Source organism: Macrosteles quadrilineatus, unplaced genomic scaffold (assembly GCF_028750875.1).
Source record: "Macrosteles quadrilineatus isolate MER2022 unplaced genomic scaffold, UCM_ALF_1.0 Scaffold_6__1_contigs__length_79288215, whole genome shotgun sequence".
Lineage (NCBI taxonomy): Eukaryota > Metazoa > Arthropoda > Insecta > Hemiptera > Cicadellidae > Macrosteles > Macrosteles quadrilineatus.
The window spans coordinates 4357420-4371314 of NW_026542599.1; the positions used below are offsets into that span (position 1 = coordinate 4357420).

Below are 13895 nucleotides of genomic sequence, written 5' to 3' on the forward strand. Positions count from 1 at the left end.
CGGACCGAGCTTTGCTGGTACACCAACGCTTTAAAATGCTAAAATTACTTATTTTTGTAGCCTAGCCTCTACAAAACGGTTCAGAAAGGAATTGCAAACCTTTATGATTTGAAGGTAAAAATTAGAACCTCCTAGTAGAACCCCGTTCCCCTAGTCCGATCATGCCGTTTGTACCAAATTTAATCGAAAGAGGGACATTTTTACTCGAGTTATCGTTCTAATAGTTTTATGACTTTTAACGGAGGGTGTTTTTAACTTCTAGGAACCTCAAAACGAAAAATAAATCGGTCCCGGGGAGCTCTTAGTTATAGCTTATGGGGAATTCACTAAAAACCTTAAAAACAATGAGTCCGAGTTTTCAGAGGGCGTTTAAATAACGCGGGTGTGTTTGGCATTTTGGAGGGAGTTAAATCAGTCGGACTAGCTGATGAGTTTGTCAATGGACATGTAGTCAATGACAACGACAGGTGGTCCGAGAGATAGCCTATGGACGATTGACAGCTCACACGGGTAGGCTGATGACAAATCCATACTTTCAGTGAGTGATGTGTTCGTCCAGCCCCGAGCTAGATTTGAGGGAAATTCTTTCACGTTGTTTGTCAGGAAAATTCATTTTCTCGAAGGGGTGAGCCCCACAGGTACTCGTCCGGATGTGTCGGATTAACACACTCCAGGGTCACGGGGTTAGTGATTGGCGAGAATTGAACCCGAAACCTCAGGACCAAAGCAACGATCTCAATCAATAGACTAGATTCCTTCCCAAAAAATTTTAAACTGTGAGGACAAAGTTTTAAGGACGAATATAAGAAAACTCTTAGTTTTTTTCAATATTTGCACATAATTGCAGGGATACAAAATACGCCTGTACTGTAAAGTACTCAAATGTATACTGCATAATCATTGTTTTTTATGAACGATATTAAGTAAAAAATAAATAATTTGCTCACTATTAAAGGTCTTGTCGGAATAACTATCGCCGATGCATTCTCATAGTATGTATCAAAACATCTTATTGAATTGACGTTAAACAATTAGCCTTGTGACGTTGTCAAGGAGTAGGGTTGTATAATATTGTTATAGTTAGTAGCTGTTTTACCCGTGCTTCGCATCGGTATTGGAATACGGAAGATAATGAGTTAATGAAGTTCTTTTAATCTTCAGAAAAAAAAGTTACACACTTACCAATGATTATAGCACAGGTCGACTGTACTGCATATTTAAACAAATATCTCCTCTGGTTTATATATTTGTGATTAGCTGTAGAACAAAATCGAAACTACAATTACTTTATCGAAAATTTAACTTAGAACACTGTGATAAGGAACAATAAAGAGGTTAAACTCCGGAGAAATGTAAACAAACAATTATAAAAAGAAAATATCGAACAGCTGACGCATATTTTTAAAATGTGATTTGATACAGACCTTCAATTTAGGTTAGTATTAGGAGAGTGTATATAATTAAACAACTGGTATTTTTCGGGGAAGTTTCTCATCGAGAACTTTCATTCATGTATGCAGTCGATAGTGCGCTTTTACTCAAACGATTGCCTAAAAGTTCGTGATTCTTATTAGCTTTATATAGATTCAGGGTTTGCAAGAAGTTTCTTTGGTTTAAACGTATCTACACGCTTTTAGAATGGTTTATACTGTATCAATGTTACAAGTAAGTTTACTTGAAACCGCTACAGATATAGAACCATAGAACCCTCACCAACACAATTTATTTCCTGCAATTTCATTGTGGTGATTCCAAAGCAATGACTATTGTAAAATGGCTTTTAATAGTGTGGTTCTCTATAGAATGCAAACAACAGCCTGATTCAATTTATAACCAGCTTTAAAAGCGAAAATCGTAAATTCTACCCTATAAGAGTAAAACATTTTATTTGACATCATCGCACTTTAAACGTAACCAAAATGAAACATATAAAAACAAGCTTCAGAATTCACAATAGGATGAGATGTCTAGCACAATTCTAAGACAATGTTACAATTGTTACATTTTATGTAGAAAATTGTGCATGAGGTAACATACGGATTAACAATTTGAATTGCTATTTTAAACTTAATTGAAAGAACTCTAAACCGTGTTGGAGCCCAAGGCATTGGACACCACAAAAAGTTGATTATTTAGGTTTAGGATAGGGTTTTGTTGGGTCAGAGAAAGACTGGATTAGATGAATCCGCTACAGAAATAACCCCGATTGAACGCGCAACGCAATTCTCTGGTTACATTGAATACACGAACCTGCCCCAGAGCATGGTTCTAACCTGTACTGTTTCATACTGTCGAAAGAGTTAGAAAAATTACACCTCTATATGTCCTTGTTGTATTTTTTAACAATCTATATACTAATAGCCAAGCATGTTTCTTTCAAACCTTTTTTCTCAGCTCGTGTTCATCACAGGGAAAATATACGCATACTGTTAGAATGTTATTTGCCAGTAGATGTGCAGAATACCTTTATAAATAAGGTATAAGATAGGCTCAAAAATAAGCACAAACAATGAATTTAAAATATAAATAATAAAAGGGGGCTTATGGGTTGCCATGCTGGTGACGAAATAACAACGAAACATATACAAAAAATCAAAACAATTAAAATAAGTTCCAATTACATGTTTTATTTACAGCGTTGAGTGAAAATAGAGACTGTACATTACAAATTTTGGCCAAGTTTTCGACCACTGGACGACATCTAGTCCAAATTAAACTAGATGATAGCCTACTCATAGATCTTTGCTTGTTATCTGTTTTAAGAATGATAACAACGTGTATTAAATCAAACAAGGTTTTTTTCTGTGACACTGTTTAGCTACAAATATGTCCAGTACACAATTTACATGAAGAAGTACGAACAATGGGATCAGTAATCCTTTGTAAACTGGTCTAGTGTTAGAGTTTGAGACTTCGAAACCCGAGGTCCCGGGTTCAAATCCCGCCAATTACCAATGTTTTTTATCCAAGTGATAATGCCACAACCCTGTAAGACTAGCCTAAAGTACTGTAATGTGTAAAACAGTTCCGGGCTAGGAAGTAGCGTCCTAAGTAGTGAAGGTAGGATACATAAAAGACATTTTGTATACTATACGTATAAATCATGAAATTTCTTCGTCGGTTTTATCGGCAATTCAAATATTTTTTCTCTTAAACTCCTCCGGATCGGATTGAAATCTTTCTGATAATGTTTAATATCCATATTTCACTTCAGTAAGATTTGTTCTCTTTCTCTCAAACAACGTCATAAGTTTTGTGATTTAATGAATTTCTCACATAGGGACTATACTCGGAACCGATGAGCTATTTTTTTGTTTTGATGTTCGCAGATGCCAAAAACAGCGCCCATTCAAATTCTTGTCACACTGAGTACCAATCACCCTATATATATGCAAGAAAAATATTATACAGTACGTTATATACGACTTAGAGCATGCGGTTTATTCGCTTCTGAGGACACCAAACCGAAAATAACATACATCGCCAGGACCATGAGACATACCGTAAGCTCATTCCCTGTATGCGAAATTCGGTAAAATGATAGGTATGTGACAACACATATGTTTTACTTACATCTTCCGAACTTAGCATTGCGAGTAAACTCAAACTTGAACATCAACCAAGTATCAACCGCGTCAAAGTCCTGATCAATCTAAATACAAGTTGTCCCTCAAACTTCGCCCTTTAACCTCAAAAGGCTGCAACGTACCCTTATTCCGAAGTGTTTTAGAATGGATCTATTTGGTAGTATTTTCTAGATTTCTTCTTAAACTGTTAGGCGAATTATTTCCCCGACTACTGTAATTTAATAAGCAGTAGAAGGAAAATTCTTCATGCTTGGATTACCATGCAATTTTTTTCCAATATAGAAGATTTCTTTTGATTACCAACACCCAACACTAACACTATAAATGCGGTAAAAGTGATTTACGAAACATAAGGATTAAAATCATGATTAAAAATTATAAGAAATACGATGAATAGAGAAGATACAGCTCAATCATAAGCTATATGTTTTACCATACGATATATAAGTAGTAAAATATTTTCACTAAAAAAAAAAAAATAAAAAAAATCTAAGTATAATAAAGGTATAATATAGGCAAGCAACGCTCATAATCCTCAAAAATAGAGGATACAAAGTATGTTAAGTATGTTTTCTCTATCCAATTATCAATGAGGATTTTAACTCTCTAAAGTGAGTTCTGAGCTTTGTTTGACGTTCAACAGGTAGTACTGTACTATAGACACTATCGGCTCTGTGTTGTAGGCCTATAACATGCTATGGATGATACTATTTTGTAATGCCGATCTCGTGTATCCAATACGTTTACTTTAACACATCACTTCAATAACGAATGCTTTTAATTGTCAACGTAGGATTAATAATCAATCCTTTTATTCCGGGTAGGCGAATACATAAATAGACTTATGCATTTATAGACATTATGAGAAACATTTTTAGTGGCGTTATAACAACTTGGGAATCATTTGTGAGCACATTTTGCATTTAAAATCTGAAAATGATTCAACGTTAGATATATTAGACCATACAGCGAATCAGAAAGCGAACCATTGTAAACCATGGCTTGATTTGAGTGTTAAAGGTTGGAGTATTGCATTAACATACTAACACGTTCTAAGTAATGTGTAATCGGTACCAGTAATAATTAATGGCATACAACAGTGCTGGCAAACGTTTATTTGTAGGTAAACGTATACGTTTAACTACACTACTTCACCTATAATAAACCAGAAGTTAATTAAACATTTGAATGGTTTCAATAGAAGTTGAATAACATTTAAAAACATTATAAACTTTTGTTGAAGACACTCGGTGGGCTTCATATTTGTTGGACTCTGATGCATTTTAAAGCAAATCTTAATAACATTCTGTTAATAACTCAGTTCATTTATGTACTATACCATGCACAGAAATGTCTTAAGAGTTAATCTATGTATGTAAATATCGAACTACCAAGACAGCTTGTACATTTTTAAGAACATTTTAAATCGCAACTATACAAAAAAAAATTTTTAGAATGTACGAATTTCGAATGATGAAAGCATTTTATTTTTCTAATTTAGTAGGATGTTGAATTCGTTACATAGTCAACCCCCACAGTTAGTCCTGTAAATACTCATTAGATTTTTTTTCGAGTACTGTATGAAAATAAAAAAAAAAACCTCTTCACTTGCATGACGACGCTTGTAAAATACACGTTTTACGGCATGATTCAATTTGTAAGATAACATATACATTCAAGTACCAGTAGATTTTTTACGAAATTTGATAAATATTTCGACAAACCTTCACCAAATTCATACAAACGTCTACCAAAAGGGAATGAGTAAATTGTGTCAAAAGACAAGATAATACAAACAAATTGTCAGGTCATGCACGCTGTCCACCCCTTATCACTCACCAAAAGAGATAAGCCCGCTGTTGAGCATGGACAGCTTGATGGTGTTGGGTATGCTGACCAGCGACACGCTCGACGTCTGCTTCTTCTTCTTCGGCTTGTCGACATATCTAGAGGAAGACCTGGACCGATGTTTACGGTCGCGGCTGCCCGAGGCACCCGCAGTAGTGCTCGTACGTCCAGACAGCTTGGCGACTGTGCTCGACGCGTCCGCACTCTTCGACGGTCAGACACTGACTGAGCCGAGAGAGCCGCGCCCCCACGCGCATGCGCAGACACGACCAGTGTTGCCGCTGTCTCGACGCTAAATTTCCCAGTTCGGGAATTTAATTAATTGCTTAAAGGTGTTGTTCTTTGTGTAGATACATGGGTTGGTAGTAAAAAGAGGCATCGTCGGCATCGAAATGGTTTAGTGGTAGTGGCAGAGTTCGAGATCGGTCCCCGAGGTTCCGGGTCCAAATCCCGTCCAACACCAACTTATTTTCTACCTACTTTAAAATGCTGCATCTGTCTTAAACCTAGTTTGAAGTACAGTAGATATTAGATAAAGATTAGTAGACTTCACCTTGTCCGGACACCTTTAACCAGACATCTGTTAAACCAGAGTACAATCAAAATACGTGACGTACTGGCGGTTAAACCGGACATCGGTTAAACCGAACTACAATCGAAAGACTTGACGTACTGACCTCTAGACAGACACTTTTATCAGCACGTCGGTTTAACCCATCGATCTATATTAATACAAGATATACAACACAGTAGAGATCGATGGTTTTTATTGATCTTAGAATGATATTGTTCACTTTATTAAAAAAGTCAAACAAATCATTGATATTTCTATCCAATTTCTCGTAGGGAATAAGCTACTGTTGGTCTTGTGGAAAGTGTAAGACCTAGATCCCGGACCGATTTCCTTTCTGTGTGTGTGTGGGGGGGGGGGGGAGGGGGTGTACTAATTTTAAACAAATATTTATCTCCCTTTATAATTTAATAGTTATTATCTTCTCTAAACATAATTTGATTTTTTTAAATTTTATTTAAGTTATAGATAACTTCCAATTTACTCTGCACTCAGAAGTTAGCCAGAACGATTCAAACCAAATAGAAGGGGTTTCATAAACGCATACTCATCTCCAGTATCGGACACATTACGACACTAGGTGCAAAATTAATCACATTTTGCGAGTGTAAACGTAATGGGTCACGTGTCAAGTATGAAGACGTGAGGGGGGGGGTGAGGGGGATGAGGGGGGTGGGAAGGGGTGGCGCCGAGATGTTTCAGAGGCGCCGTCGGGACGCTGGTTATTCACGACCTTTATCGTTATCAGTTATCATGCAGGGAATGCTGAGATGTATCATCCTTAGACTCATATTGTACAACTGTCACAACTAATTTAGATGGGTATGAAAGTGCGCTAATGATGAGTAGAAGGATGAGTGCAGAATTTGACATTTCTTGTAGGTTTTAATTAAACTAGAGGTCGTCCAGTGGTCGAGAACTCGACCAAAAATATGTAATGTGACTTCTCTTTCACCTCACGCTGAAAATAAAACATGTGATTGGAATTTATTTCACTTGTATGGGTTTTCTGTTTATATTTCGTTGTTATTTTGTCACCAGCATGGTAACCAATGTTACTTTTTTAAGTTACAAATTCACTTTTTGTGCTTATTTTGAGCCTTTAATTTATAAGTAACGGAATTTTGCACATCTATAGGAAAATATCTTTCTAAAACTATGCGTAAATTTTCCCTGTGATGCACACAAGCTAAAAAAAGATTTTAAAGAAACATGCTTGCCTAACTATTAATGTATAGATTAGAATTTTTTATTTTATATTTCTTTGCTTAGCCATATATCTGCGTAGCCTTGATTCGCCCTGACTCACCATCTCGCTGTGCCTCGTAATAACATATCTGCCTTGCAATGATATCTCTGCCTCGCAATGATCTCTCTTCCTCAAAATATCACCTCTGCCTCGCAATAATCTCTCCGTCTCGCAATAACATATCTACCTCCCAAATCTCTCTGCCTCATCATATGTTTTCTTACTTCTTAGGATTAATTTCCTTATTGTAAAGCGATTATTATAGCAACAAGGAGACTATTGAATACTTTGTACATGTATTTTGTAAGATTAGTAGGGGTATTATGATTTTTCATAAAAAAAATATTAGAATATTGTTAACTTTTACCATAGTACGAATCATTTTCATTACCAGTTAAACGAGTGAATTGATATTATTTACACATTTTGATATAGAATAAATATAAACTATACAAAAAATTTTAGTTATATGTATTGTATATTTCTAATTAGGTATTTTCTGTGACAACAGATTTATATTAGTGTTGATTTAATTGTTTTGTTAAAAATGTAAATATATTTGAGTTTAACCACAAAGTGTAGCTAACTAAGCCCAGTAAAGAGATTTCCTATGTGAATCCACTGTAAGCCTTTTAATTCATTCAGGACGTGATCGTAAGCTTAAGCTTAGGTAGGTCAAAACATGTCTGCTCCGGATTACATTACCTACTGAAAATATTAATATTTTATACAGGGTGTTAAAAAAAGGTGGATACATAATTTACGTAGTGATTCCTTGGGTCAAAATTAAAGAGAAAGCAAGAATAACATTTCTTTTTCAAAATCGCTTTGTTAACCAGATATCCACCATTTTGTATTTTTTTATATAAACATTTTTACCTTTGAATTCTTTTAACTGATCTTTATGAAACTTGGATTGTTTGTTAAGGTAGGTGAGACCTAAGTTAAAAAAATGCATTTTGATTCACCTAAAAATTTCAAAATAGATACCAACTTAAATTACAAAAAAATGGTTGATTTAATGAAGAACACTTTTACTTAGCATTTTTTAATTCCCTATCAAACGAAACCAAGTTTAAAAAGATTGAATAAGAAAGAGCTAAAATATTATGTTTTTTTTAATGGGACGGACAAACCTGACTAGCTTAGCCTTATTCCACTCCGTTTTACAACTAAAAATCATAATATGGCAGCTATTTCTTATACAATCTATTTGAACTTGGTATCGTTATGTTTGATAGGGAATAAAAAATATAAAATAAAAGTGTTCTTGATTTTTTTTTTTTATAAAATATCAGCCGTTTTTAGTAATCAAAATAAGTTGTTTTTCTAACATGGGTCTCTTTTACCTTGACATCCATACTAAGTTTCATAGAGATCGGTTGAAAAATTTCAAAGATAAAAACGTTAATGTAAAAAATACAAAATAGTGAATATCTGGTTAACAAAGTGATTTTGGAAAAAAGGTTATTCTTCATTTTCTCTTAATTTTGACCCAAGGAAACACTACGTAAATTATGATCCGAACATTTTTGAACACCCTGTATTTTCATATAAATCTTATTTTATATATGACACAAAAATTTTTTGAAAAAGTTTTCAAAATGTTTCTAAGCACAACACACTCTTGACAATTATGAATATTGCAGATCTTTTATAGAACATTTGCCAGTGGAGTTTTCATTTTTCAAGAAGCCTGGCCCAGCCATTACTAACTGGACAATTTTCTAAGAAGTAGGCCAAGATGTTTTTTTTTTTTTTTAAGAGGTTGGCGGCTTCTTTTAACCTTGCATTTGCCCGTCCACATAGACTACAGATCTGTGCGTGGAACGTATCCAGCAAAGCAAGGGGTGAGCCGGTACAGTACAAAGGTGAACTGTACTGATAAAAGTTAGTGGCAGTGACTAGGATCCGAACCCACGACACTACTGCCTTGGGCCCGAAGTCCGCGACGCTACCGACTCACCAAAAACTGTATGTAAATTAACACCTCCAAATGAGTTATGTTGCTACAAAACCTACATTGAAAGTTTCAAATAGAGACGGAAATACAAATTAAAGGTTAGGCCTATATAAACACTAGTAGATTGATGTGAACACTGAGCAGCGAAGTAATGGTTAAACACTATTAAAGGGGTGGGAATATATAACCAAAGCCACTACACATGTATAATTAACCAACTAGCGAATGATTCAGTAAAATACAATGTAAATCTAACTCCTTATTACAGCAAATTTGTTGTCAAGTGTTGCAAGGAAAGTCTTTTGAAGCAGACTTAGTTAACAGTCAAAAATCATTTAACAGTAATCAGTAACAGTTAAAACCAAAATATAAATTCCGGCTTTGCTCTGGAACTGTAAGCAATAAACAGCAGCAATAATAAGCAAGCAGTAATAATAAGCAGTAGCAGTCTGTGGTTAACCTTAAGACCTATTTTAATCTACGTCCATATGTTTAGTTGTAAACAAAGGGAATTGAGTTTTATCTATTGTCAACAGATAGCACAACCGTCCCGAAACTTTAGCCCTCAAATGTACTTAAGTGATGCCCTTTCTTAATATTCTGAGACGTATTTGCACATCTACCTGAAAACACCTTTAATTTGGCACCTCAAATGTTAAAATCCACCAAGCAGTTATGGAGTTATGACTGTGAAAAGACAACTGCTTGCCCATTAATATATAGATTATTTTACTGTTCCTGTCCATCTAGTGGTTTTTTATAACCATTATATTTGACTGCCCCTGTTCCTCTTCTAGAGTTTATAACTGCTAGTAAGTACAGGATAGGACTGTACTGATTAAGGTTTGTCTGTTTGTGTTGAACAATGACTGCAATTTGAGTTTCAATGCAAGTGACTTTTTCATAGCAGTTTTACAGCAAAAAAATAAAAAATTATTAAGTCATATGAAAAAAGATCAATTAAATTTGCTTTAAGGAACCAAAACATTCAACCTTACATTCTTCACTTATTTTTCAAGCTTAAAAAAAGACATTTTCTTAAAACTTTAAGATACAAGGGGAACAATCAACGAATAAATCTTAATACTTTATTAGTAAACAGTGTTTAATAAATAGCTGAAAATAAATATTAACAATAGCATATTTTTAAATTGTCTGATACAACAAACACAGGTGAAAAAGTAAATAACACAACAAATCACAAGAAATTTTGACTTATAACTTCTTTCTAAAATTCTGAGTATGACAAGAATACTAATGCTAGAAAGACGCTAAAGAAATCTTTGGTAGTGTAACTGAAAGAAAGATAATATTTTGTTGATTGAAACTTGAATTGACAAAGGCTCTAATAGCAAAACTAGACAGTGTAGCAATCAAAAACACACTACCTAAAATTTTGAAAAAGTATACAAGTAAAGTTTTTTCAGACATTTTCTAATAAAACTTCAATTAGTCTTATAAAAATTACATTTCCCGTTTTACATACAAAATATATTTACATAATACCTGTTTGATATTGCACATACGTAAACCTTAGGTAAATACAGAACACCCTGAAACCACTACCTAGGATTATTTCTTTAACTTTTAATACTAAGGTAAAACATTGTTACTACGTAACAAGAAGTGGGTACAGAGTAAACATAAATACTATTGTGATACGAGAACCATTGAGTAAAGGATAAAACAACAATAATATTATATATGCATCACAAGTAATTGGTCGAAGCAGTCTTATAAACATGTAAGTGGCGCCTTACATAGTCAACCAACTACAGCAGGGAAACCTAAACCTATTCAAATTTAAATAAATGTTAGTCTTTTGACACAAAACAAACAATAGACGTGGGGTAAACCATACAATTCATTAAATCATTGAAAATACATACCTGCAATAATTAGTTATTAACAAGGCCAAACTTAAAAAATATAAAATATTCTGAAGTAACAACACACAATATAGTATAAAAAGTATAAAAATCAACCATTCAATCAATCCTTACATTGCGACAAATAGGAAACCAAAATTGTTTCACCTGAAGGAAACTTATCACATGGATTTTGTCTTGGTGGTTTAAACCAATTCAATCCGGTAAAACCAGACACAGATACTTTGACGGTTATGTTTCAATGGAGGGAAGAAAGCATTAGGGCATTTCAGAACGGTTCTTACAATGGACTTTGTTTTCATCTCGAGTACATCTCAATAGGACCTCATTGTGGAATATTAACACATGTTCAATCATTTACAAAATTTGTATTTAAATTTTAACAAATTTATTTGTTGTTTCTCAAACTAATTGAATTAACACTTTGAGTGCCCCAATGCTAGAAAAAAAACTTTTCCATTTGGCCCATTTTTATTTTTTGCCTAATTGTGTTCATTATTAACTATAATATCAATTATAGTCTGAAATTATGAATAATTATTAATTTTTATTCATAATTTTTAACATTTATTTTGTGAGACCACATTGGTACCACTGGGCCATTATTGATCTTTTGGTAATATCTGGCCACGTGAGACCAATGTGTCACCACACTTTGAACGTGGTGCCACATTGGTCTCACGAGGCCATAAACATAACTTGACTAACTCTGGGCCCTGTGAATCCAACGTGGCACCACAATAATCAGCTGAGCTCTGCCGATCGTTTACGGATTTACACAATATCATACGGAAATTGACGATCCCACACATGTTGACTGTGTTTATTCCCACTGTTGTTTGAGGTTATGGTTGGAATCATACAGTGCACAGTTACATGACTGTGTTTATTCCCACTGTTGTTTGAGGTTATGGTTGGAATCATACAGTGCACAGTTACAAAGTGATGTGATTTGATTGTGAAAGAATGGCAAAACGATACAAAACTTTAGATGAACATGTTATGAAACTGTGGCAGGAGTTTATGTCTGATGACGAAGATGAAACAGATAGTGAAGAATTACGTGAAGTTGATGAATATCAACCAACACACTCAGAAAGTGATGTTACAAGTGATGAAGAAGCAGAAAAACATGTTAAAAAGAAAAGGAGAATTTCCAAGGGTAAACAGCTAGAACCTACTACTAACAGAGAAATTATAGACGTACCTGATTTGGATATATCTGTTCCAAGTACTTCCAAAGCATCATCTATTGGTTCTATCAGTGACACAATTGATCAAGTTTTACAAAACCATAATGATTCAGATCTGATGATTTTAGCCCTAGATGATAACTTAGATATTGACCAAGCTAACTATGATGGTCTGATCCCTATAGTCCTAGATCATAATATAGAACCAAATCAACCAAAATCGAGTAGGCCTAACCTAAATCCTACTGATCTATCTGAAACTATATGTAGACCTTCAGACGAAGGAAATGCTGTAGATAGCGATCACAACTATGCAATACATAACATAGAGACTAGAGAGGAAAGGGACACAATTACAGAAACCATTGAAAGAGTCATAGCAGATGCGCAAATTGGCTTTTCTACACCAGATGCAGATGTAGAAGGCATCAAATGGGACAATGTTACCGGGGATAATTTGAAGCATTTTGTTTTTTCTGAGCAAAACCCCGGTTTAAGTCAGACTGTAATTGAAGAATTATCTGGCAAGACTGCTTATGAAGTTTTTAAATACTTCTTAAGTGACGAACTTCTGCAATATATTGCAGATCAGACTAACAGATATGCTGAGCAGACCATTGCTAAGGGTGTAACTCCAAATGCCAGGATAACTCGCTGGAAATCCACAAATATCCAAGAGTTGGAAAAGTTCTTTGGCATTTATTTGTGGATGGGACTCTGCAAGTTCCCAAGTATACAAAGTTATTGGTCTACGAAAAAAATATACAACAATGAGATGAAGAAATTGATGTCACGAAATCGTTTTCAACTTATCCTCAAGAACTTACATTTCAATGACAACGAGAACATAAATTTGTCGGATCGTCTTAGTAAAATTACTCCACTACTTGATATTGTCAAGGAAATTTATAAGAAAGCTGTTGTGCCAGATGAGACAGTATGTATTGATGAGACTCTCGTTCCCTTCAGAGGCCGCTTGAAATTCAAGCAGTATATCCCAAACAAACGACATCGTTTTGGAATAAAGTTATTCAAACTATGTGTGCAAGGTGGGTACACTTATGACTTTAGAGTGTATTGTGGAAAGGAAAAGGGAAAATCTTCTGTCGCAACAAAAGTTGTCATGTCACTTATGTCGAGTTTGCTTGACAAGGGTCGAACACTATGCACTGACAACTGGTATACTTCTGTAGCACTGGCACATGAGCTACTGAAACGCAAAACTCATCTGCTTGGGACACTCAAAAGTAACCGAAAGAATAACCCGACTGACGTTACCAAGGCCAAACTAGAAAAGGGAGAGACAATTGCTCGAGAAAGTGATACAGGCATTGTAGTGCAAAAATGGCGTGATAAGAGGGATGTGCTAATCTTGTCAACAAAACATACTGATGAAATGGAAACCATTCAAAGACGAAATGACACCATCCAAAAGCCGAAAAGTATCCTTGATTATAATAAAAGCAAGGCTTTTATAGACACATCTGACCAAATCAAGGGGTACAACTCATCGCTTCGTAAAGGTAATAAGTGGTACAGAAAATTAGCTTTCGAAGTGCTAACCGAAACCAATATGGTTAACGCTCTTCATGTTT

The 13895-nt window shown here is 34.8% G+C and overlaps 1 protein-coding gene across 1 annotated transcript in view; it reads right to left on the reverse strand.

Moving 5' to 3' along the window:
• Positions 1 to 5643, reverse strand: part of LOC128997672 (receptor-type tyrosine-protein phosphatase kappa-like) — a 186640-nt gene extending 180997 nt beyond the window's left edge. The window contains exon 1 of the mRNA XM_054423318.1: positions 5427 to 5643. Coding sequence (XP_054279293.1) covers positions 5427 to 5454 — 28 coding nt within the window. The 5' untranslated portion in view covers positions 5455 to 5643. The remainder of the gene's footprint in view (positions 1 to 5426) is intronic.
• Positions 5644 to 13895: the final 8252 nt, after the last annotated feature.